Source organism: Mesoplodon densirostris, chromosome X, assembly GCF_025265405.1.
Source record: "Mesoplodon densirostris isolate mMesDen1 chromosome X, mMesDen1 primary haplotype, whole genome shotgun sequence".
In the NCBI taxonomy this organism is placed as follows: domain Eukaryota; kingdom Metazoa; phylum Chordata; class Mammalia; order Artiodactyla; family Ziphiidae; genus Mesoplodon; species Mesoplodon densirostris.
Window position 1 is genome coordinate 45,982,790 of NC_082681.1, and position 24,014 is coordinate 46,006,803.

The 24,014-nt window shown below is 36.8% G+C and overlaps 1 protein-coding gene across 1 annotated transcript in view; it reads right to left on the bottom strand.

Moving 5' to 3' along the window:
• Nucleotides 1–24,014, bottom strand: part of NRK (Nik related kinase) — a 144,188-nt gene that overhangs the window by 42,998 nt on the left and 77,176 nt on the right. Inside the window, exons 6-13 of the mRNA XM_060087531.1 lie at nt 22,207–22,317; nt 20,618–20,708; nt 17,844–17,974; nt 15,916–15,970; nt 11,490–11,568; nt 10,249–10,424; nt 2,652–2,715; nt 1,073–2,240 (exon numbers count right to left, since the gene is read on the bottom strand). Of these exons, the coding sequence (XP_059943514.1) occupies nt 1,073–2,240; nt 2,652–2,715; nt 10,249–10,424; nt 11,490–11,568; nt 15,916–15,970; nt 17,844–17,974; nt 20,618–20,708; nt 22,207–22,317 (1,875 nt within the window). The remainder of the gene's footprint in view (nt 1–1,072; nt 2,241–2,651; nt 2,716–10,248; nt 10,425–11,489; nt 11,569–15,915; nt 15,971–17,843; nt 17,975–20,617; nt 20,709–22,206; nt 22,318–24,014) is intronic.

Genomic DNA, 24,014 nt, shown 5'->3' on the forward strand with positions numbered 1-24,014 from the left:
GTTAAACATGTCAGGGAAATTGTATTTGCTCAATTAACTCAATGGACAAAAACCAGAAGTCTCCCTTATTCAGACGTTCAGACAAGGTTCATTTGTAATAACTACATTAATTATTATTAGGTAAATGGATGTTGATACCAGGGTTTAATTTAGGGTCTTCACAATGATTCCTTTTATGTAAATGGATGCTATGAAGTATTAGGAAACAACTGCTCTCCTGGTCTTTTTGACCTCTATAATTTGCTTACGAAGCCCACAAACCCTTCAGGATCAGATTAGATTTGCCAGATTGTATCCATCAACTCCAGCCCAATTATATCCATTTATATTAGATAATTTTGAAAGAATGAAGTTTTGTTGACTAAACCAAAATAAGATAAAGAGATTAACATATTGCACCCCACATTTCAAAAGAGTGCAGAGATGAATTTGTAACTTGCATCATGTTCTATGCAGGTACTTCATCAATTATGTAAAATGAGTGAAAAATAAGTGAGACAAGTCATACTTATGGTAACCATGTACAAAATGTTTTAGAAAATGCTTTTCCTTCTCAGTTTGACCTTTAACATCCTGATGTACAAAAGCTAGTGCAATTCTCTTAAATAATACATTCAGCATTCTATGGGAAGGAAGAACAAAATAAACTTAGTGGTTGGAGAAACAAAACGAAATTTGTTTTTGTGTTTAGTTTTAATGAGTTATATTTGAAATTTTGACCTATGAAAGTAATTTTTAAAGATCCAGTATAGTAACTTTAAATGTGCATATGATGTCCCTTTATTGGCTAAGGGAATAATAGGTAGAAATTTAACTAATAATTAAAGCTATATCTCTACAGAGATATTAAGCAATTACCTGGGTCATTCAAGCAAATTTTTCTTTCTCAAATTTTGTCACAATTATCTGGAAATTTCAGGATAATTTATTTGAAGCACAAATTATTTAGTTAATCTTCTCTGGGAGACAAGGGATATTTATTTCATTTGGTTTTTACAGAGGGAACACTTGAGTATGAACTAGCATATTTTCTCTGCATATTTGACTTAGGAAAAATATCAGAAACTCTTACATTTGCAACTTGTCTCAATTCTTCCTCATGCTGATTAAAGATATCCTCCCATCTTCGTTGGCGCCTTTGCCTATGGGCTTCTAAATCTGATAGCTCAAACTCTTCAGGTCTGCGTGACAACTTTGCCCGGAACCTCTTTGGTGATAGTCTTTTTGCCAATGCCTGCCTTAGACTAGAAACTTTTGATTTTTTCTTCCGTGCTTGTTCTGGATGAGAGTAAAACACGTCTGATGACAGGTTTTCCATCAGGGTTTGCAGTAGACCAAGCGGCTTTGAGTTATGTGAGTTTGGTGCTCGAAGTAAGTCTCTTGATAGTCCCTCTATCAGTGCTTGAACAGAGCCAACTGCCTGTGTGGGCTCTAGTGCCCAGGCCTGTGCTTGAGGTGACCTTTCATTTTGCCCCTCTACTGGAATGAGCACCTGAGTATCCAAATGTAGTGGCAACAGCACGTGGTGGTTCTGTGACAGTAGGGGCAGGAATACCTGGGCATGTACTCGTAATGACTCAGGTTCCTCTGCCTCTGTCTCTGCATGTGTAGGCTCAGCAGCCTGTTCCTGTACCTCTGGCTGCTCGGGTGCCCCGTTCTGCTCCAGCTGCTGTTCAGGTACCTGGTTCTGTCTCTGCTGTTGTTCAGGGACATGGCCCTGCCTTTGCTGCTGTTCAGGTACCTGATCTTGCCCTTGAAATTCCTCTGGTACCTGGTCCAGATCCTGTGGCTCTCCTGAGGCCTGGGGCTGGGCCTGAGCCTGCTGCTCTTTGGGTACCTGGGCCTGTACCTGTAGAGGCCTGGGGGCCTTAACCTGAGCCTGTAGTGACATAAGCATCCAGGCTGTCCTCCGTAGTCGTGGAGGTGCCTTCATTTGCATCTGTAGGGGCCTAGATGCCTTAGTCTTAACCTGAGCCTGTAGTGGCATGAACACCCGAGCTGCCCCCTGTAGTCGCTGAGGTGCCTGGGCTTGCCCCTGTAGAGGCCTAGGTGCACTGTCATGGGCCTGTAGTGGCATGAACACCCTGGCTGCTCCCTGGAGATGCTGAAGGGCCTGAACCTGTGGCTCTTCTCGATCAGGTAACCACCTTGGCTGAGAGGGTTCTCCATGCAGGACTCTAAGTGGTCTGCATCTACTGCTGGTAGGCAATCTCAGAAGCTCATGAGTACAAGAAGGTCCCCTAGAAATAAACATACAAATGACTGCTGCACAATTAGAGTTGTCAGTAGAGTGAAGTCATTCAGGGGAAATGCTTTTATTTTAAAAGATGAACATTTTCTGCAATAAAGGTATTTTCAGTAAATCTTTCTTGAATCATTCCTGCAATGTCTGAAAGTCTTTGCATTACTAATATATTCAGTACTAATGGTCTGATAATATACTTGATCATTCTATTACCAGAAATTAAGGACTCTTTGGGTAGTAATAAAAAATTTTCCTCAACATTTCCACTCAAATATCTCTTGCAAATACAGATGTTTTTATTTTATCAGAAAGGATTAAGTTTTCTGAGTCACATACAACAGTATGGAATCAACTGTCTTACATGAATTGGTAAAATCAAATTATATATGTAATTTGTCTAACGCACCTGAATCTTCTCATGGTATACTGCTCCTTAATAGCTTCTTCTCTTTCAAAGATCAGAGGTATTCCTTTATATGAAAGAGAAAAAAATGCATAACAGTCAACAGAGATTAAGATAATCCACCTTAGTCAATGTGCACCCTTTACTGCTCAGGAAGCTGAATGAATTTATAAGGACAAGAGGACTGTAACCCTCCACATAACGCCTAGTTGGTGATGTAGACAATATCCTTGTTCCTAGGCCTACTTTTGCAGCATGGTGCAGCTATTCCATAGAGACTAACTTCTCTCAGCATAGGAAAAAACATTTAACAATCTAATTGCTGCAAGTCTAAAGAGGAAAAATTGAGAAAGGTAAAAAGAGAAAGGACCAAGAAAAACTAGATGGTTGGTGAGCATGGCCTACAGGTGTGTACTCTGGATTTAAGGACTTTATGGCTTGTGGCCACACCTATCTTTGGTCCTTTCAATGAGAAGGTAAAAATCTAAATTCTGGGTTTTACACTTGACACACTGAAAATGTTTGGCATCTTTCCTGTCAGCTGTGCAGTACTGAAATATAGAAGCTTAAAAATAAAAGACTTTTCTTTTGAATTTCCTATATTAAAGAGTTTGGGAATGTGGCCCCCACTTTTCATTCATTGCCTCAGGGAGTTCTAGCCTCATGAAGAAGCTCAGGGTAAAGGCACAGCTGTCAAAGCAGGAGTGAGAGATATTTGACACCAGGAGGGAGATCCCAAAGGCCGCAGCTGCAGGAGGTGGGAGTCCTGGTCACTGTTGGCCTTCCCTGAGGGCTTCAACTGGGCCCCTCAGGCCATGCATCAGCTGAGCACCACCCGCCTCATGGACCTGTCCTGCCTCATGTCACTGAACCAGTCATCCAGTTGCCAAAATGAGCTGAAGTCTGAAAATTGCTCAGCAGGACCAGGCATAGCACGACCCTCCTATCTTGTGGTTTCACTTGCCAAGGACCACTATCTTGATAATTCCGTGTGGCTGACAGGGTCTTGGTGCTCCAGCCTGGTGTCAGGCCTGAGGCACTGAGTGGGAAAGCTGAGTTCAGGACATTGGACCACCAGAGACCTCCCAGCCCCATGTAATATCAATCAGCGAAAGCTCTCGCGGAGATCTCCATCTCAATGCTAAGACCCAGCTCCACCCAACAGCCAGCAAGCTCCAGTGCTGGACGCCCCATGCCAAACAACTAGTAAGACAGGAACACAACCCCAGCCATTAGCAGAGAGGCTGCCTAAAATCATAATAAGTTCACAGAAATCCCAAAACACGCCACCAGACATGTCCCTGGCCACCTGAAAGACAAGATCCAGACTCATCCACCAGAACACAGGCACCAGTCTCCTCCACCAGGAAGCCTACACAACCCACTGAACCAACCTCACCCAATAGGGGCAGAAACCAAAAATAACGGGAACTATGAACCTCTAGCTTATGAAAACGAGACCCCAAACACAGTAAGTTGGGCAAAGTGAAAAGACAGAGAAATACACAGCAGATGAAGGAGCAAGATAAAAACCCAAGAGACCAAATAAATGAAAAGGAAATAGGCAGTCTACCTGAAAAATAATTCAGAGTAAAGACAGTAAAGATGGTCCAAAATATTGGAAATAAAATATACAAGAAATGTTTAACAAGGACCTAGAAGAACTAAAGAGCAAACAGTGATAAACAACACAATAAATGAAATGAAAAATTCTCTAGAAGGAATCATTAGCAGGAAAACTGAGGCAGAAGAACGGATAAGTGACCTGGAAGATAAAATAATGGAAATAACCACGGCAGAGCAGTATAAAGAAAAAAGAATGAAGAGAATTGAGGACAGTCTCAGAGACTTCTGGGACAACATTAAATGCACCAACATTCAAATTATAGGGGTCCCAAAAGAAGAAGAAAGAAAAAAAGGCACTGAGAAAATATTTAAAGATATTATAGTTCAAAACTTCCTTAATATGGGAAAGGACATAGTCAATTAAGTCCACAAGCACAGAGAGTCCCATACAGGACAAATCCAAGGTGAAACACGTCAAGACACATATTAATCAAACTATCAAAAATTAAATACAAAAAAAATAAAACAGCAAGGGAAAAGCAACAAATAACATACAAGGGAATCCTCATATGGTTAACATCTGATCTTTCAGCAGAAACTCTACAAGCCTGAAGGGAGTGGCAGGACATATTTAAAGTGATGAAAGGGAAGAACCTACAACCAAGATTACTCTACCCAGCAAAGACCTCATTCAGATTCAACAGGAAGTTAAAACCTTTACAGATAAGCAAAAGTTAAGATAATTCAGCACCACCAAACCAGCTTTACAACAAATGCTAAAGGAACTTCTCTAGGCAAGAAACACAAGAGAAGGAAAAGACCTACAATAACAAACCCAAAACAATTAAGAAAATGGGAATACGAACATACATAGCGATAATTACCTTAAATGAAAATGGATTAAATGCTCCCACCAAACGACACAGACTGGCTGAATGGATACAAAAACAAGACCCATATATATGCTGTCTACAAGAGACCCACTTCAGACATAGAGACACATACAGACTGAAAGTGAGGGGATGGAAAAAGATATTCCATGCAAATAGAAACCAAAAGGAAGCTGGAGTAGCAATTCTCATATCAGACGAAATAGAATTTAAAATAAAGACTATTACAAGAGACAAAGAAGGAAGCTATATAATGGTCAAGGGATCAATCCAAGAAGAACATATAACAATTGTAAATATTTATGCACCCAACATAGGAGCACCTCAATGCATAAGGCAAATGCTAACAGCCATAAAAGGGGAATCGACAGTAGCACAATCATAGTAGGGGACATTAACACCGCACTTTCACCAATGGACAGATCATCCAAAATGAAACTAAATGAGGAAACACAAGCTTTAAATGGTACATTAGACACTGTGGACTTAGTTGATTTTATAGAACATTCCATCCAAAAACAACAGAATACACTTTCTTCTCTAGTGCTCATGGAACATCCTCTAGGATAGATCATATCTTGGGTCACAAATGAAGCCTTGGTAAATTTAAGAAACTTGAAATTTGTATCAAGTATCTTTTCCAACCACAACGCTATGAAACTACATATGCGTTACAGGAAAGAATTTGTAAAAAAGAATACAAACACATGGAGGCTAAACAATATGCTACTAAATAACCAAGAGATCACTTGAATAAATCAAAGAGGAAATCAAAAAATACCTAGAAACAGATGACAATGAAAATGCAGTGACCCAAAACCTATGGGATGCAGCAAAAGCAGTTCTAAGAGGGAAGTTTATAGCAATAAAAACCTACTTCAAGAAATGAGAAAAATCTCATAGAAACAACTTAACCTTACACCAAAAGCAATTACAGAAAGAACAACAACAACAATAAAAAAACAACCCAAAGTTAGCAGATGGAAAGAAATCATAAAGATCAGATCAGAAATAAATGAAAAAGAAATGAAGAAAATAATAGCAAAGATCAATAAAACTAAAAGCTGGTTCTTTGAGAAGTCAAACAACATTGATAAAACACTAGCCAAACTCATCAAGAAAAAAAGGGAGAGACAAAAATTAACAGAATTAGAAATGAAACCGGAGAAGTAACAACAAACACTGCAGAAATACAAAGGATCATGAGAGATTACCACAAGCAACTATATGCCAAAAAATATGGACAGCCTGGAAGAAATGGACAAATTCCTAGAAAAGCACAACCTCCCGAGCCTGAACCAGGAAGAAATAGAAAATATAAACAGACCAATAACAAGCACTGAAATTGGAACAGTGATTAAATATCTTCCAACAAACAAAAGCCAAGGACCAGATGGCTTCAAAGGCAACTCCTATCAAACATTTAGAGAAGAGCTAACACCTATCTTTCTCAAACTCTTCCAAAATATAGAAGAGGGAGGAACACTCTCAAACTCATTCTATGAGGCCACCATCACCCTTACACCAAAACCAAAGATGTCACAAAGAAAGAAAACTACAGGCCAATATCACTGATGAACATAGATGCAAAAATCCTCAACAAAATACTAGCAAACAGAATCCAACAGTACATTAAAAGGATCATAGACCATGACCAAGTAGGGTTTATCCCAGGGATGCAAGGATTCTTCAATATACACAAATCAATCAATGTGAAACACCATATTAAAAAATTGAAGGATAAAAACCATATGATCATCCCAATGGATGCAAAAAAGGTTTTGACAAAATTCAACACCCATTTAAGATAAAAAGCCTCCAGAAAGTAGTCAGAGAGGGAACTTACCTCAACATAATAAAGGCCATATATGACAAACCCACAGCCAACATTGTTCTCAACGGTGAAAAACTGAAACCATTTCCACTAAGATCAGGAACAAGACAAGGTTGCCCACTCTCATCACTATTATTCAACATAGTTTTGGAAGTTTTAGCTACAGAAATCAGAGAAGAAAAAAAATAAAAGGAATTCAAATCGGAAAAGAAGAAGTAAAGCTGTTACTCTTTGCAGATGACATGATACTACACAAATACAGTCCTAAAGACTCTACCAGAAAACTACTAGAGCTAATCAATGAATTTGGTAAAGTAGCAGGATACAGAATTAATGCACAGAAATCTCTTGCAATCCTATATGCTCATGATGAAAACTCTGAAAGAGAAATTAAGTAAACACTCCCATTTACCATTGCAACAAAAAGAATAAAATACCTAGGAATAAACCTACCTAAGGAGGCAAAAGATATGTATGCAGAAAACTATAAGACACTGATGAAAAAAATTAAAGATGATACAAACATTTGGAGAGATATACCATGTTCTTAGATTGGATGAATCAACATTGTGAAAATGACTATACTACCCAAAGCAATCTACAGATTCAGTGCAATCCCTATCAAACTACCAATGGCATTTTTCATAGAGCTAGAACAAAAATTTTCACAATTTGTATGGAATCAAAAAAGAGCCCAAATAGCTAAAGCAATCTTGAGAAAGAAAAACAGAGCTGGAGGAATCAGGCTCCCAGACTTCAGAATATACTACAAAGTTACAGTAATGAAGACAGTATGGTACTGGCACAAAAACAGAAATATAGATCAATGGAACAGGATAGAAAGCCCAGAGATAAATCCACATACATATGGTCACCTTATGTTTGATAAAGGAGGCAAGAATATACAATGGAAAAAGACAGCCTCTTAAGTAAGTGTGCTGGGTAAACTGGACAGATACATGTAAAAGAATGAAATTAGAACACTCCGTAACACCATGCACAAAAATAAACTCAAAACGGATTAAAGACCTAAATGTAAGGCCAGACACTATAAAACTCTTAAAGGAAAACATAGAACACTCTATGACATAAATCATAGAGAGATCCTTTTTGACCCACTTCCTAGAGAAATGGAAATAAAAACAAAAATAAACAAATGGGACCTAATGAAAAGTAAAAGCTTTTGCACAACAAAGGAAACCATAAACAAGATAAAAAGACAACCCTCAGAATGGGAGAATATATTTGCAAATGAAGCAACTGACAAAGGATTAATCTCCAAAATATACAGGCAGCTCAGGCAGCTCAGTATCAAAAAAAAAAAATCCAAAAATGGGCAGAAGACCTAAATAGACATTTCTCCAAAGAAGACATACAGATTGCCAACAAACACATGAAAGGCTGCTCAACATCACTAGTCATTAGAGAAATGCAAATCAAAACTACAGTGAAGTATCACCTCACACCAGTCATAATGACCATCATCAAAAATCTACAAACAATAAATGCTGTAGAGGAAATTAGCAAGGAACACTCTTGCACTGTTGGTGGGAATGTAAATTGATACAGCCACTATGGAGAACAGTATGGACGTTCCTTAAAAAACTACAAATAGAACTACCATACGACCCAGCAATCCCACTACTGGGCATATACCTTGAGAAAACCATAATTCAAAAAGAGTCATGGACCACAGTGTTCATTCCAGCTCTATTTACAATAGCCAGGACATGGAAACAACCTAAGTGTCCATTGACAGATGAATGGATAAAGAAGATGTGGCACATATATACAATGCCATATTACTGAGCCATAAAAAGATACGAAATTGAGTTATTTGTAGTGAGGTGGATGGACCTAGAGACTGTCATACAGAGTGAAGTAAGTCAGAAAGAGAAAAACAAATACCATATGCTAACACATATGTATGGAATGTAAAAAAAAAAAAGGGGGTCTGAAGAACCTAGGGTCAGGACAGGAATAAAGATGCAGTCATAGAGAATGGACTTGAGGACACAGGGAGGGTGAAGTGTAAGCTGAGCAAAGTGAGAGAATAGCATTGACACATATACACTACCAAATGTCAGTTAGATAGCTAGTTGGAAGCAGCCGCATAGCACAGGGAGATCAGCTTGGTGCTTTGTGACCACCTAGAGGGGTGGGATAGGGAGGGTTGGAGGGAGATGCAAGAGGGAGGGGATTGGGGATATAAGTATACATATAGCTGATTCACTCTGTTATATAGAAGAAACTACCAGAACATTGTAAAGCAATGATACTCCAATATAGACATTAAAAAAAAAAGTTTAGGACAACTATATTTACATATTCCATGTAATCTCCACATAATCGTGTCTTTTCCTGCAGGTTACATTTTGAAAATCTTTCAGCTCTGGTAATTAGCGTATTCTCAACTAGATGTGTGGTCTTCCTGTATCCATTTGTGACTGGTCGGCTTCTGTGATGTTGGTCCAATAAATTCTCCACCATGGGTAAATAAATTAATTACTTCTGCTTCTCACTCCAAAATAAGATACGTATATTTATGTAGATGGAAGGAGCTCGGTGCAATCAATCTTAGAGTGAATCTGAGAATGCCTGCTATCTTTTTCAGGCTCCCCCCTTGCCATTCCATTACCACTCAACCCTGCCTATGGTGCCCTAAGTTAAATGTGGAATATGGTATACAACCTAAAAATCTAGGACTTCCGAAGTAATTTCCTCTGGGTTTGATGAACATTCATCCTGCCATTTTTGACATTAAAATCTAGAAGCTTACTTTTATTTGCATAAACGTGTTCCTTTAATTTCATCTTAAATTTGGAGATTTGTACATAAAATCAACTTTGTATGGTACACTGATATTACTTCAAAATTAGTGGTCAGTAAATGGATAATTACAAATCCATTTATCTCATTGGAGTTAATTAACATATTAGCCAAAAAAGAGCAATAAGATATAGATTTTGTTATCTTTTTGTTTATTTTATTTCTTCAGTTAGGAGTTTTCTTAAAATAAAATTGGCATATCACAAAATTCTTCTGGAGGCCTTCAAAGTCTTTGTAAATATGAACACGTGCCAGTTGTAACTGACAAGAATTTATAAACTTATGTATATATATATATATGATTAGGTAAGAGATAATGAATTAAATGCATATGGCATATTAGTAGAAAAACTAAATATCAGAGGTCTCAGAATTTTTACTTTCAACCTAATTCTTAAATATATTTTTCCTGAAAAAAATTAATAAATTTTGCTCTCATTTGAATATTTATTCCAATAAAATGAAGATTCACATATTCTACCTTTTTTCTGTCTCTTTTTAATGATTCCAGTAAGGTGCTTCTTTAATGACTCAACAACATGTCCTTCATTTTTTATATTCCGAACAAATGGGTGATGAAGCATGTTTGCAGAAGTAGGACGAAATAAGAAATTTTTTATCATGCACTTTTCCATGAAATTATGGAACTTGCGGGACCTAAAAGAAATGAGTCAAAGAGATAAAAGAGCATTCTCAGGCCTGCCACACCTCCCACCTCCACCCACATGCCACTCTGAAGGTTGTATTTTTGAAGAGAGTTGTCTCTAGCTATTAATAGTCTTTTCAATAGCCAAATATTCTGCAGCTTGACAATATACATTACACAGCAATGTCATTCAACCCTCTGAAGAGGCCAGAGTCAATGGCATTTTCTACCCAAATAATAGTAGAAACTTCAATGAGTTCGGAAGTGTGTACATGATAAAAAGTCAAATGGTGTGAAGGCAATTAAGTGGTTGATGTGATTTATGTAGACCATGAGACTAGATTGGTCATCCCACAGTAGTCGTACTTTGAAGCCTGGGTGTTTCACTTGACTATATGCACTTTAAGTTATAAACGTGCCAATGTAATGACCCAGAAAAGGGTGTTAATAGTACCATGACTAATTAATCTTATAAAATGGCCCACAGAAACAGATGTGACCAGAAAGCCTGAATCTGTGGGAAGGGTTAAATTTAATCACAAGGAAGAATGTCTGCAATCAAATCATAGTAACCACTTCTACCAGGAAAGTAATAAATACTAAGAACAAGCAAGAGCTTCAGGTACTAGATCAAAAAGCTTCAGGAAGAAAGATTCCCAAGTTTAGTTGGGCTGTAGCACACTGAGAGAACAAGTCCTCTTTCCTAGGTCTGTGGATGTTTAGTTTAATGGGTCAAACGGCTGAGCTATATATCACAATCACTGACTGCCTATCTAGGCTCAGTGAGAAACTTCTCAAATGGCTTCCATTAGTCCATCCCATTACTGAAGAAATAACTGAATATGGCACTAATGCCAGGACAGTAATGTCATCACAATATACTATGGACAGTATTATTTCTGATTGGCTAGCTAGCTCTTAATGAACACTAGTCATTTAGACCCCCTTACTTAAGGTATTGGTTTTTAGGAAATATTGTCCAATAAGGATGTTGAAGCAGGACTGACCAAATGAATTCTTTGCTACATAAAAATGTCATGTTAATGTGTTTAAGAGATTAAGTCATTCATCTTTACCATCCACTGGATTTGACTTTGGGAGCAGATTCTCGTAAAATAACAAATAGGGCTTCCAAAGGCTGAAGGTTACACAGGGCTGCAAAGGAAAATAGATAAGCTTAGAATGAGTAAGAAGGGTAACTACAGAACACACTTCTTATTCCAGAGGGGATTCTCAGTGTTCTTTCACATATCATGTTGAATAGATACTAAGGAATAGATACAAAAGAATGTAGTTAGAGGAAAGCTGATTTTAATGCAAACAGTCCATTATATAAGATCCTAAAGCTTCACTATTGCCAGGTGTGACAAATAATAATAAATTACACTAGATAAAATTTTTGAAATGTGTGATTGATAGTTTATATCTAGAGAAGTAAGCAATACAAGTGGAGACAAGCACTCTTCTGTGTTTTTGTACTGCAGGTATCTACAGTTATAAAATTGGAATATGCAATTATAGGCTGAAAAAGTCAACCAGACTAATAACTATGTGCAATAATATATAAACAATGATTTAGTAGTCTAAAAAGAGGAGAATAATCTGTTTTGGAAGCTGACAGTCCTAGGAAAAGGGGTAGATAGAGTAACTATTAAGAACACACCCTCTAGAGTAAGATCATCTGTGTTCAAATCCTAATTCTACCTTTGTGACCTTGGGCAAATTACTTAACCTCTCTGTGCCTTGGTTTCTTCATCTTAAAAACAGGAAATATATCAAGAATTCCTTCAAAGAGTTGCTATGAGGATTAAATGGCAACCTACATATAAAAGTGTCTGGCACAGAGTAAGCACTTAATAAATATTAGCTATTGATATTATAAGATTTTAACTATCTGGCACCTCACTTCTGTGCCAAATTAGTAGACTTTCATTCTCTTTTTTTAGACACACAGCCATACAAAGAAAAGCCTATTCCAATATGTGGTATATAAATTCATTACCTCATTGGCTTGGGAATTCTGGGATTTTCTGTAAGTGTTTAAATATGTGTCTCATTTCACTTATTTCCTTTTGTGTTTTGATTAAAGAAAACAGGCAGTGCAATAATTCCCCAAAGGAAAGCCATAGTGTAAATTTCATCTAACACTACAAGTGTGCCATTCATCTGAGGGCATTTTGATATTGATGACTCTTTAGAGGCATCCTTCCTCTCCCAAAATACATCTCCAGAGAAACTACAATGTCGAACTGGCCTCTCATAGTAGTAGAAAGAAACTCCCCAGGGTAATTTCATTAGAGTAATATAAAGGCAATTGTTCAAAGGTCAAACTTTTGTTTCAATTACATGGGTATAAATTAATAGAAGGTGCAGGTATCTAATTGAGGGCAAAATTAGCCCCCAGCTCAAAACATCCGGATAATATTTGGTTCTCTTCATTCCTTTACTGTGTCCAGTCAATCACCAGAATCTGTCCTTTAAACGTATTGTAAGTAAATTTTTACAATATTAAGCAGTTGTCATTTATTAACATCCGAGCATCTCAGTTAACTAACAACATCTTCAGTGTCAAGAGTTAGGGCATAGGCTGGGTAAGTTTTCATTAAAGGAAAGGAGAAGTCCACAAAGGAATGAAGCATAGGGTGGGTACAAGAACTATGTCAAACAGCAATTGTGGAGGTTTCCTATATTGTCTAATTTTAGGAATTCCAGTTAATGTCCCTTTTACCCCATATATCCTAATGTTGCCTAAATTTTCACCATTAGAGGCTCATTCCTTTGAAGTAGTAAATCTACTTTAAAAATACATATCTTGATAGATTAGAAACATTAAACTGGGTGTAGTTTGAATTATTTTAAATAACGTGGTTTAACATCTACAATATGTTGAGATCCAAAGGAATCTTCTGAATACTGAAGAAATGGGTCTCCTGATGGGACAGGGGTAAAGACACTCAGGTAAAGATCGATCTGGGGTGTAAGGGAAGGACACTACAAGGAATAGAAGTAGGACTATAAACAAACATGTCTGATAGTATTAAAAACAATCTCTACAACACCAAGGAGAATGCTAACATAGGGAAAGATACAGCTCTGATTAAGGTAAATTGGCTGGTGTAGATCCTTGACAAGGAAGGAGAGTTGGAGTAAACTGTCAATCCAGTCCTGCTTCTCCAGGCAATGATTCACTTTTCTATAAAAAACAAAGAAACTAAGAACTACACATATTCAATATTAATTGACCTATGATATTCTGGTGTTTGAATAACTAATAACAATGTTCTGGCCTTGGTTTAAAGGACTGCACATCAAGTTTGAATTTCTATCCAGAAGCCAAGGACTTAAAGTCCTGATGTGCAAGGGTCCTGATTCTCTCTCCTCCAAGAGTCCCTACAGCACCCTTTTAGTGAGAAGGTATTCTCTCTTTCTTTTTACTTCCCTGGGAGAGACTCACCAAAGGCAGAAAGGGATTTTGTTATTTGGACCTCAGAGGTAATTATCACATAACTGTCACTTTGGAAGGCCATCCTTTCTGAGATGATAAATATCACAACCTGGAGGATTTCTGTATTTAAATTGATGACAGCCATTCCCATCCAAAATTAATACTCCAGGCAATAAAGGAGACTGGTGAAAGACAAATGTTTTAGCAGTATGGCTATTTCAAGTTGTTCATGACTAAAGTTGTACCATTCCAATGACTACTTATCCAGGCATGCTGGTCCTATTTTCTACTGTGAGTTAAGAATCTCCTGGCCCTCATCTATCTTTTGTAAAATGTTGCCATTTGTGTATTCTGTGAAAAACTCCCTCTCTGTACTTCTGTGAGTTGCTCATTACCCCTATTTTCTCCAATGATTTAATATTTTAGAATAAAAAAGTGAAACCAAAAAAGGTGAATCAAAAAGTACAAATCTGCAAAATGTAGAAAGCTAGTCTTTTTGGAAAGACACTAGAAATAATATACTACTTGATGCAGTCATTCATCCTAATCAAATACATGTATCAATATTTATGAAATACAGTATATGTATTTAAAGAGAGCAAGAGAGGAGGAGGAAGAGGAAGAGGGGAGGAGCTCAATATAATTTAAGCATGTTTCATAAAAAGAAATAATCATGAGATAATGAGGAATAATATGCACCTTCCCAGTCTCATCTCAATTATATATATGTGGAGTAAACAATTTTTCCATCATTTTAAAACTCACCCAATATAGGTACTTTGTAGTTTTTTGGGCACTAGCAGAGATGCAGCAGTGACCTGATCTCCACATCTGGCTCAGCTTTAATCCAAGCCGGTTCTATGATATGTGATATTCCAAGGACACCAGGAATTCTTAACAATTATGTTACCACTATTTCTACTCCCATTAGCCTTGAAACACAGTGCTAAGATAGTAGATACTGTGCAGATGAAGCATGTAGGGACATGGGAACCTACAAGATCTGCTTGGAGAGGGAGAAGCAAAGCAATTCCAACCCCTGCCCCCTGACACACACACTCCAAGCATTTCTCTCACTTCTCATCAATACTAGGAATGTATTTATTATTTATATGCTTAGATTTAGGTATTGAGGACAACAAATATGCTCTGCTTATGGGGTCATACATTAGATGGTTATTAATCATTTATACACAAGTTCACATTCTATTTTCACTTTCCTATCAGAAAACAGTGTCCTGAGAGAACAGAATGCTGACAGGTCTTTTAAATGATGGGAAGGAGGGGGAAACAAGAGGAGATGGAGCCTTCTGAACAATTAGGGGCAATGAAGTGGCTGATAGGAGCAAGGAAGGCACCAATGATGAGCTAGACTGACTCCAAAGGAAAACAAAAAACTTACTGCTCAATGTTGTTGAGGATTGGCTCAATTAAAAGGAACTACTGGGGGATTTTCTCAATTGTCACAGTCTGAAGTAGTAGCAGTGTATAACTGTAAATGTTTGGGAACCTAAATATTCCACCAGTGAATATGTACTGAATGCCTTTATATTCTGTTTAGTCAGGACTATCAGGACCAAATGTTATTGAGGCTAAATTGAAACAACACTCAATCATCCTAAAATAAGATATCTTTTTTTTTTTTTTGCGGTACGCGGGCCTCTCACTGTTGTGGCCTCTCCCGTTGCAGAGCACAGGCCCTGGACGCGCAGGCTCAGCGGCCATGGCTCACGGGCCCAGCCGCTCCCCGGCATGTGGGATCTTGCCAGACCGGAGCATGAACCCGTGTCCCCTGCATCAGCAGGCGGACTCCCAACCACTGTGCCACCAGGGAAGCCCTAAAATAAGATATCTTAAGAGAGAAAAAATACAAACTCTTCTTATAGACATATCTGGCCATTCTGACTGCAGCGTTTGGTAATCAGGAAAAGGCCACCATTTATAGTTTGGCACATAGTGTGGCACCTTTGTGGCCAGTACAAGCTAGCTAGTACAAGTGGCAGATTTGTACAACATGTTTCCCTAACTTTGAACAAACAACAAATATTTTTACTCACGAGGAGCCCCTTCAGCCATTTCAATAGCAGTGATTCCCACGGACCACACATCACTCTGCAAAAGAAAAGATGACCAAAAAAATGTCACTTAAAAATGGGAAACTGATAGTATTTAGAATCTCAAAACAATCTTTGGCTGAGGAGAGATGTCAGTGCTACAACCATTTTATGGGTTTTCTATAATGGGGCTTCATAATAGACTGATGTTATAGGAAGATGTTATTTGACCCTGTGACCAGCCAGTACTGCACTACACAACCAGTTGACATGGGATGGGATTCAATGTAAGGAAAATTCATCTTGGATGTATTGCTATTGTTACGTTAACTGAAATAACAGAAGGAATTTGTTGTAAAGAAGTCCTATCACATACTACTAGCTGTAAAAAAAGTCGGATCTTAGGTAAATGATTTAACTCTTTGTATCTCAATTTCACCCTATGTAGAGATGATAATGGTATACACATCATAGAACTAGTATAAGTATTAAATGAAATACTACATATAAGCACTTTCAGCAGTTCCTTGAATATAGTATATTGAAGATAGAATTATTATAATTCTAGGAAATTATATTCTAGGAGGCTCTAGGAAATGACCCTCACTACTATTAACTGTATTTTGTTTTTTAGAATGTGGGAAGGGCACAGGGCTAGAGGTGCACTGTTTGGCTTAATGACTCCCAAGCAAGTTAACTGAATTGTTAAAACACCTGTTTATAGATGTCTTCGCTTCAAAGGGTTGTTGTGATGGTTTAAGTTTTCTTTAAGTTACATGGGACTAAAAATTAAAAACATATAATTAAAATGGGTGAAAGTCCTTGGAAGACTGCCAAAAATTGTACAGCTATAAAACATTATTTTTTACAGCAAGCCACTTAAAGAACATTACACTTCCATTGTCTCCATAGCTCCTAATAGTACTGGGCTATAATAAGCTCTCAGCAGGTCTGCTTGCAGATCAATCAGGGGGCATTTGAGGGAAAGGGAAAAGAGATGAAACTTGAATTAATCAACTTCAAGTATCGAGTCCTAGGTTCCACACAACGAAACCACAATGAATTGTTTGGATGACTTATGATGTGGAGAGTGAGTGTGGTTTTTCCAGTCTATAGCAAATGGAGAGTTTTCTTTCCACATCAGCTTTTTGAAATGTGTACATAGATGTATATTGTCCAAATTGCAGCTTCAGTGGAAATTTTAATAAATAGCATGAATTGTTACTTAATTTGTCTATTCCACTGATTTTCTGTGGTTTGGAGGTGAACCATGCCAAGGATTTTCTCCATTACTCTGAGTAATCAAATTATTATTTTTTTCTCTCTGGAGCTAAGTTACTGTGGGGATTAATAATTGGCTTTACATTTATTCATTTTTAAGTTTACAAAGCACTCTGTCCCTGGAAGTTAAATTTCCATATAAAGCCACATAATATAATATTTTTACCAAGAAGTTGCAAGCAATATGAACTAGACATTCTTCCTCAAATATGGATAACTCCCAATGGTCTACTTTGTCTACATTCTTAGAAAACATTATTTTTATGCACATCATTAAACCACATATAGGAATAGTGGCTATCATTTCTTATTAGAGTCTATGTGAAAGAAGGAGCTGCCTGCTTTTTACAGGGAAATCAGCTTGATGCTTTGTGATGACCTAGAGGGGTGGGATAGGGAGGGTGGGAGGGAGGCTTAAGAAGGAGGGGATATGGGGATATATGTATACATATAGCTGATTCACTCTGTTGTACAGCAGAAACTAACCATTGTAAGCAATTATACTCTAATAAAGATATAAAAAAGAATACATTAAAAGAATCATAAAAAAGGAGCTACCTGCTTTTTATTCTTTTATTTCATAATTTAAAATAAAAAGTCAAAAGTCGTTTCCAAAATTTGATTCCTACTATCTGAACCCTTACACTTACTCTGTAATCATAGGAGCGTCTGGGGTCCTCATCACAGTCAATCACCTCAGGTGCCATCCAGTATGGTGTCCCAATGAAGCTATTTCTCCTCCCATTAGTTCTGCTCACCTGGGCACTCACTCCAAAATCCACTGCAAAATTCATTTGTCAAAATAATTAATCAGTAACAAAAAGGTCAATAAATTATTGCTTTAACTTGGAAAGCCAATACAAAAGCCACAATGGATAACAGATTTTCATTCCAGCCCAGCAAACTTTACCATGAAGTCTACTCCAGGAACACTGGGAAATAGGCTTTTGCTGGTATTTATGTTGGAAAGAGAATCAGCAGTGCTATTATAAATCTACAGTAGGTTTGGCTGAATGTTTACCATGAATATTAAAAATAAAGTTCCATCAGTACACCCTGAACCTCTGAAGTGATAACATATGTAGTGTTTGGACCTGCCACCAAGCTGGAGGAAGACCAGCACTATAAGCAACATCTAAGAAATCTAAAACTTATTAGTACTTTATTAGGAAGTCTCATTTATGATATTAGAAAGCCCTATCACACTGATAAAGAAAAAGGAATTTATGCTAAAATTTAGTTTAAGTTCTTCTACAGATATTCTGAATCAGATGCAAATATTTACTGCAGTATCCATATCTTAGCTTAGACTATAAAAGGTCAGTCTTCTATTCATCTGTGGGATATATTACATGAAAATATTTAGTATGGTATCCTCAGAAACAGACAGAAAAAAGGCTAAAGTAGACTGGGGTTATTTAGTCCAGAAAAATAAGACAGGGATGAAAAATGAAGTAGATTTTCTAATTTAGAATGGTTTCCAGGAATCTAGAGGATGGCTAACAACCTTGACTGAAAAGTAGTTTAAAGAACTTAGGAAAGGAAAAGAAAATTTTAAAAGTTAAGAGTTTAAGGCAGTGTTAAAGGAAAGACTAAGAAGAACGATAACAACAAAATGTCCATAATATATGAAAATCATCATTGGGTGTTGCACAATCTCATCAGCTAGATATTTTTTTTGAGAATAGGTTACATCAGAGCTCAGCATTCTCACTATCCCTGAGGGCCAATGTTAAGGGCCAAGAAATACCTATGAAGGCCATAAACTGATATATGACATTCAGAGAAGAAAATGAAAGGAGAAAAGACTGGAAGAAACAGTGATGAATGGAAGAAAAGGGAAAAAAGAAAAGCTGAAGTTAAAAGTAGAGATGAGACCCCAGCAGTGGCATCATTCACCTTTCCTTTAAAGACCTAGGTACCAGAATATGAGGATTATTGATCAATTGCAATTGCAACAGAATCACTGTCCAGTCTCTTTCCTTTCTGTTACTCCCTTTGGCTGTCATTGAGTTTGGTTTCTGTAACTTTCTCCTTATAATATGTTGTTTAAAAATATGCTGGGATCTAAGAAATCTAAAACCAAATGTATAAGGATTATGTATATAATAAGCCTGATTAAATTTTAATCTAGTGCTAAAAGGTCTCTCCTACAGAGTCAAGTACATGATCTTTAGTGCATGGACTTTGTGACAGGTTTTTCAGTGGCTTTTCATGTATTTACAATTTCTCTTCTGTGTTGCAAATGGTAGGGCTGGTCAGCAACTTGACCCAGATATATGGTAGTGCTGCCACATGTGAACAGAGTGTAGCTGTGTGACATACTATCTACCCTGCACACTTGAATGTCAGATCCAAATGACTCTCATGAATTTTAACACAGTGTCGTAAAATTCTGTTTCTAGCTTTGTAGCCTGTAGACACAAAAGACACAGTACATTTTCTTGAAATTACTTTTCACTTATTTCAAGAACAATTATTGCCTCATGCTCCTTCCAGAAATATTTAGTGAAAAGCATTCTCAGTGAATGAACAAACTCTCGACTTTGGTTATATTTATTTAGCAGAAAAATGGGAATGATCTTAAGGTCATGATAGAGACATGGTAGGTAAAACTTGATATAATTAAAAAGTAATGCAGGATTTGATACCAGTGATTTTATGTTCTATTGTATATATCAATGAGGTCATCTGCCATTACATAGTACTGACATTATTCATATGGTATTATTTAAAAGCAAATCCACAATATTTATTTTAAACATTAAAAGGTGCAATATATTGTCCCCTGTGTGCCTGTGAGACATTATGTGTAGTTTTTCAAATAAATTATGCCATTCTGAACCCTGGAATAGAAAGCCAGGAACATTTTGGTATTTTGATTTCTAATTCTCAATTTGATTTGGATATTACTGGAGCATTATTTCTAACTGATATCAGTTCTTTAAATATTTGAGGGGAAATTCCAATGAAGCAATTTGTGCTTAAGTCATTTAAAAGTTCTTTGATTTTTTTGGGAAAATACGGCTCTGTGATGTGGAAGAATTGTCTTTTTGTTTAATCCTTGTCCATGGCGCAGAAACTTGCACATGGTAAATACTCAATTCAATTGTTAAAATAAATGTAATAGCTGAATCTATTAGAGGGTTAAGCAATGATCAAAATGTAAAACTCCCATTATACTTGAAAAGTTGTTTTTATCTACATGATTTCAGAGAAGCAGTTAAGTGCATCTTTCTCTTGTCCCAACCTCCCTTCCCAAACAAATTTTCAAATTTTGACTTGTTTTGCAGGCAGGGAAGACACGGCCTAAATAAGTAGAGGGGATTGTTAGTGACATGATAGAAAACACAGTAATCTTAAAGGATTTTTCTCTATTAAGATATTTTGGGCCTCACTTAAAGTATTACAAGAATAAACTTACCTAGTTTTACTTCAGCATTATGAGTCAGTAGCACATTCTGACCTTTGATGTCCCGGTGAATTACACGGTGTGCATGAAGATGAGCTAAGCCCTGCATATATATACATATATATATATATATATACACATTTATATTAAAAAGCAACATCAGTATATATTTTTCTCTTTTTCTGGTACTCTTCTTAGTATTTTTGGAAAAACTTTTGGTAAGAAAAATGGCCCAGATTTGCATTTTTCAGACAAAATTCTTTCTTTAGGCTGGAATTACTACAACCAGTTCCCAGAAATACTACTTTTGGCTATAAGGAAAGGAAAATAAATCAGGACACCCATGAAAGAAAAAAAACACCCAAAATTAACATTTGTATACATTGGGCCATTTACTGTCCTTTCTAGCCTCCATTTTTCCAACGAACCATATGAGTAAAGACCTGGATATCTTAAATATCATAGCTCGCATTGTTTTACTCTATTCCTCATCCAACCATTTGTTTAGTCCAAGATATTTTCTAGTCAACCTTGTAGGCTGAGAATTAGGGGGAATATGGAAATTCATTTTAAAGCATTTGCCATTTGTATTGGCTTACCATGCTGTCTCCAGACAATTCACCACTAAAACTAACCCGTGACCTGGCTATCCCATGCCCTGGCTTCAGTGAGATTCCTCTAGATACGAACTGGGGATTAATAACAGAATTAACAGTAAAAACAACGAATATTTATTGGGTCCTTATTCTTGGCCAAGCACTTTGCTAAGTGCTTTACATGGAGTAAATTACTAAGTCCTTATAGCAACCCTTTAAGGAAGGTGCTAATACCACCCCAAATTACAGATGAGGAAAATGAGATTTGGATAAATTAAGTAATTGGCTCAAGGACACACAACTAATACATTATGAACCAGAATATAAACTCAGTCCAGAGTTTGCACTCTTAATAGTTACACTATTACCACAAGTGAATCCAATTAAGATGACAGGAAGGACATTCTAATCTTTTATCAGTGGTGCTGTTCAGTTCTGTTAATAGCCTTCTTGGGTGACCCTAAGCACTTAAGACACAAAGAAAAATTTCAATTTGGTAGATCAAGAAGATTGGCACTTTCATCCAATTTGGTGTTCAAAATATGGAACGTTTTAAAAGTAAGCCATTATTCAGAGAGAATATCTGTCTGCAAAACAGTTTGTAGATGGTTTGGAGCCATTGAGTAAAACACTGACTTCTCAACTTATCTTAATCTCTAATGACAGTGCTATGCTTTTTTAAAAAAGGAACTCTGAAAATCATAACAACATAATAAATACTCCAAGTTGTCATATCCCTGATCCACTGAACACTACAGTCTGACTTTGACAGAGCCATTAAAGGCCATGATTTGGAAGGACCTGGTTAGTCATCAGCTGGTGTACCTTAAAGTTTAAGGACATCATCTGAAAATCTGCTTTCTCTAAAGCCTTTTTCAGTATCCTGACCCAGAAGTTATGTTTAGAATTCTCAAATCATCCTATATGAGCAGGTATAAGGTACATTGTATATATTACCACCAGGTTTTTTCAAGACCAGGGGAAAATGACTATATGAATGCTCACCTGGAGGATTTCTCGGCAGATATAAGCAATCCAATCTTCTTTCAAACTCTGATTTCTGGTCATTCTCACTACATCAGTGACTGAGCCTGCTGCACATAACTCCATCACCATCTGCGGGGAAGCCAGCAAAGTATCAAGGTTTAGAAAGTAATTCTCTGAAAATATCTGGAGAGTTTTAGTTCATATGGCTTGTATTTATATGCAATGTTTAGACACTAAGACACTGCAAAGACTGGCTCAGTTGTCTGGTAGAATGAAAAAGAACTAGGAAAAAATCCAAAGATCTGTGGAGGGAGAGAAGGCAGGTACCACACCAGGGATTTTTAACCAGGACCTGGGATTTGAGCTAAGACTTGAAGGATAGGTAGTGTTTGTATATGCTGAGAAGGAAGAACGTTCAGTTTATTGAAAACCGAATGAGACTTGCCTTTAGAAAGAAGCTTGTACAGGGGCAAACATGAGTGATGACTGGAGTAGAACAACAACAACAAAAAAACAGTTGAGGGAATAGTTTGCAGGTGGAGAAGCAGGATGTGGAGGATCTCAAAACAATTTACACTTCAACATTAAGACTAGATTTGTTTTTTATTGTTGTTTTATTTTTATTTTCAAATTCTAGAATATTTTCCCCAAGAAACTGGCAAAATACAACTCCAAGGGGGAAACTGTCAGTTCCATTACTGTAGGGCATTTTTTTCCAAATAACTTTACTGCTAAGGAAAATCTATTTTAAGGTTAATACTTTGACAGTGTCTCATTCCGATTTTACTTTATTAATAAATGCAATTTTTCAGGAAATTTATTTTTGCCAGTAATGAATCAGGTGCCCAACTAGTAAATTTGCTTCCCTATATTAGCTAATTAGAGGACTGACCAATGTGAAGGAGAATGTAACTATTATAATTAACTTCACAAACTTTAAGCACAGGTTTATGCATTAGTGCCCATGTCAATACTACCTTGCCAGTAGAACAAGACATGCCTTTTTTAAAAAAAAAGTGTAGGTAAGTTAATTATTGCCATAGATGAAGGGAAGCAAAAGGATAAACCCCAAATCATGAATATTTAAAAAGTCTATCTTATTTCCTTTTGGAATACTAAGATTTTCTTTTCAGAAAATTACTCCCTTATTTTACATTTCTTCACAACTGATATATAATGTGTCTTTTACCTGAGTACACTCTCCCAAAAAAGAAGAAAAGAAAAACAGCCTAACAAAACCAATAATACAGATAAACCCAGAAGGTTAATTTTCATGTCAACTATATCAAACAGGCACAGCATATACACTGTAGTAATGGAAGAAAAGGGGCTCATTTTGAATCATGACAAACATGAATTAAAGCCATTCACTAAGATGAACATTGGAAAATCTTGCTAGTATTACCAGAGTCAGAAGAGGTCTACTGTGAAAGGAATGCAAGGCATTCTCATTTTCCTGGCTTTGTAAGCACAGTGCCTGGCACATACATTTTATAAATGGTAATTATTTAGTCATTTACTTCCTATGTGTTCTGATTAACATGGGAAAGAAAGTGTGAATGGTCCCATGAAAATTCTTACCTCAACAAATAACTTTTGCTTGCAGTGCCTATTCATCCTTCAGATCTCAGTGCAAGAAAAAGTTTCTCAAGGAAGAGTTTCCCATTCCCTAACTTAGATTCCTTTGTTATTTGCCCACACAGAAGCATGTTATTTCCCTTCTGACAAATTATACATTTATTTGTGTGATTATTTGATTGATATTTGTCTTTGCAAATAAACTTTAAGTTCCAGTGGGCCAGGGTCATGTCAATTCAGCTTATCAT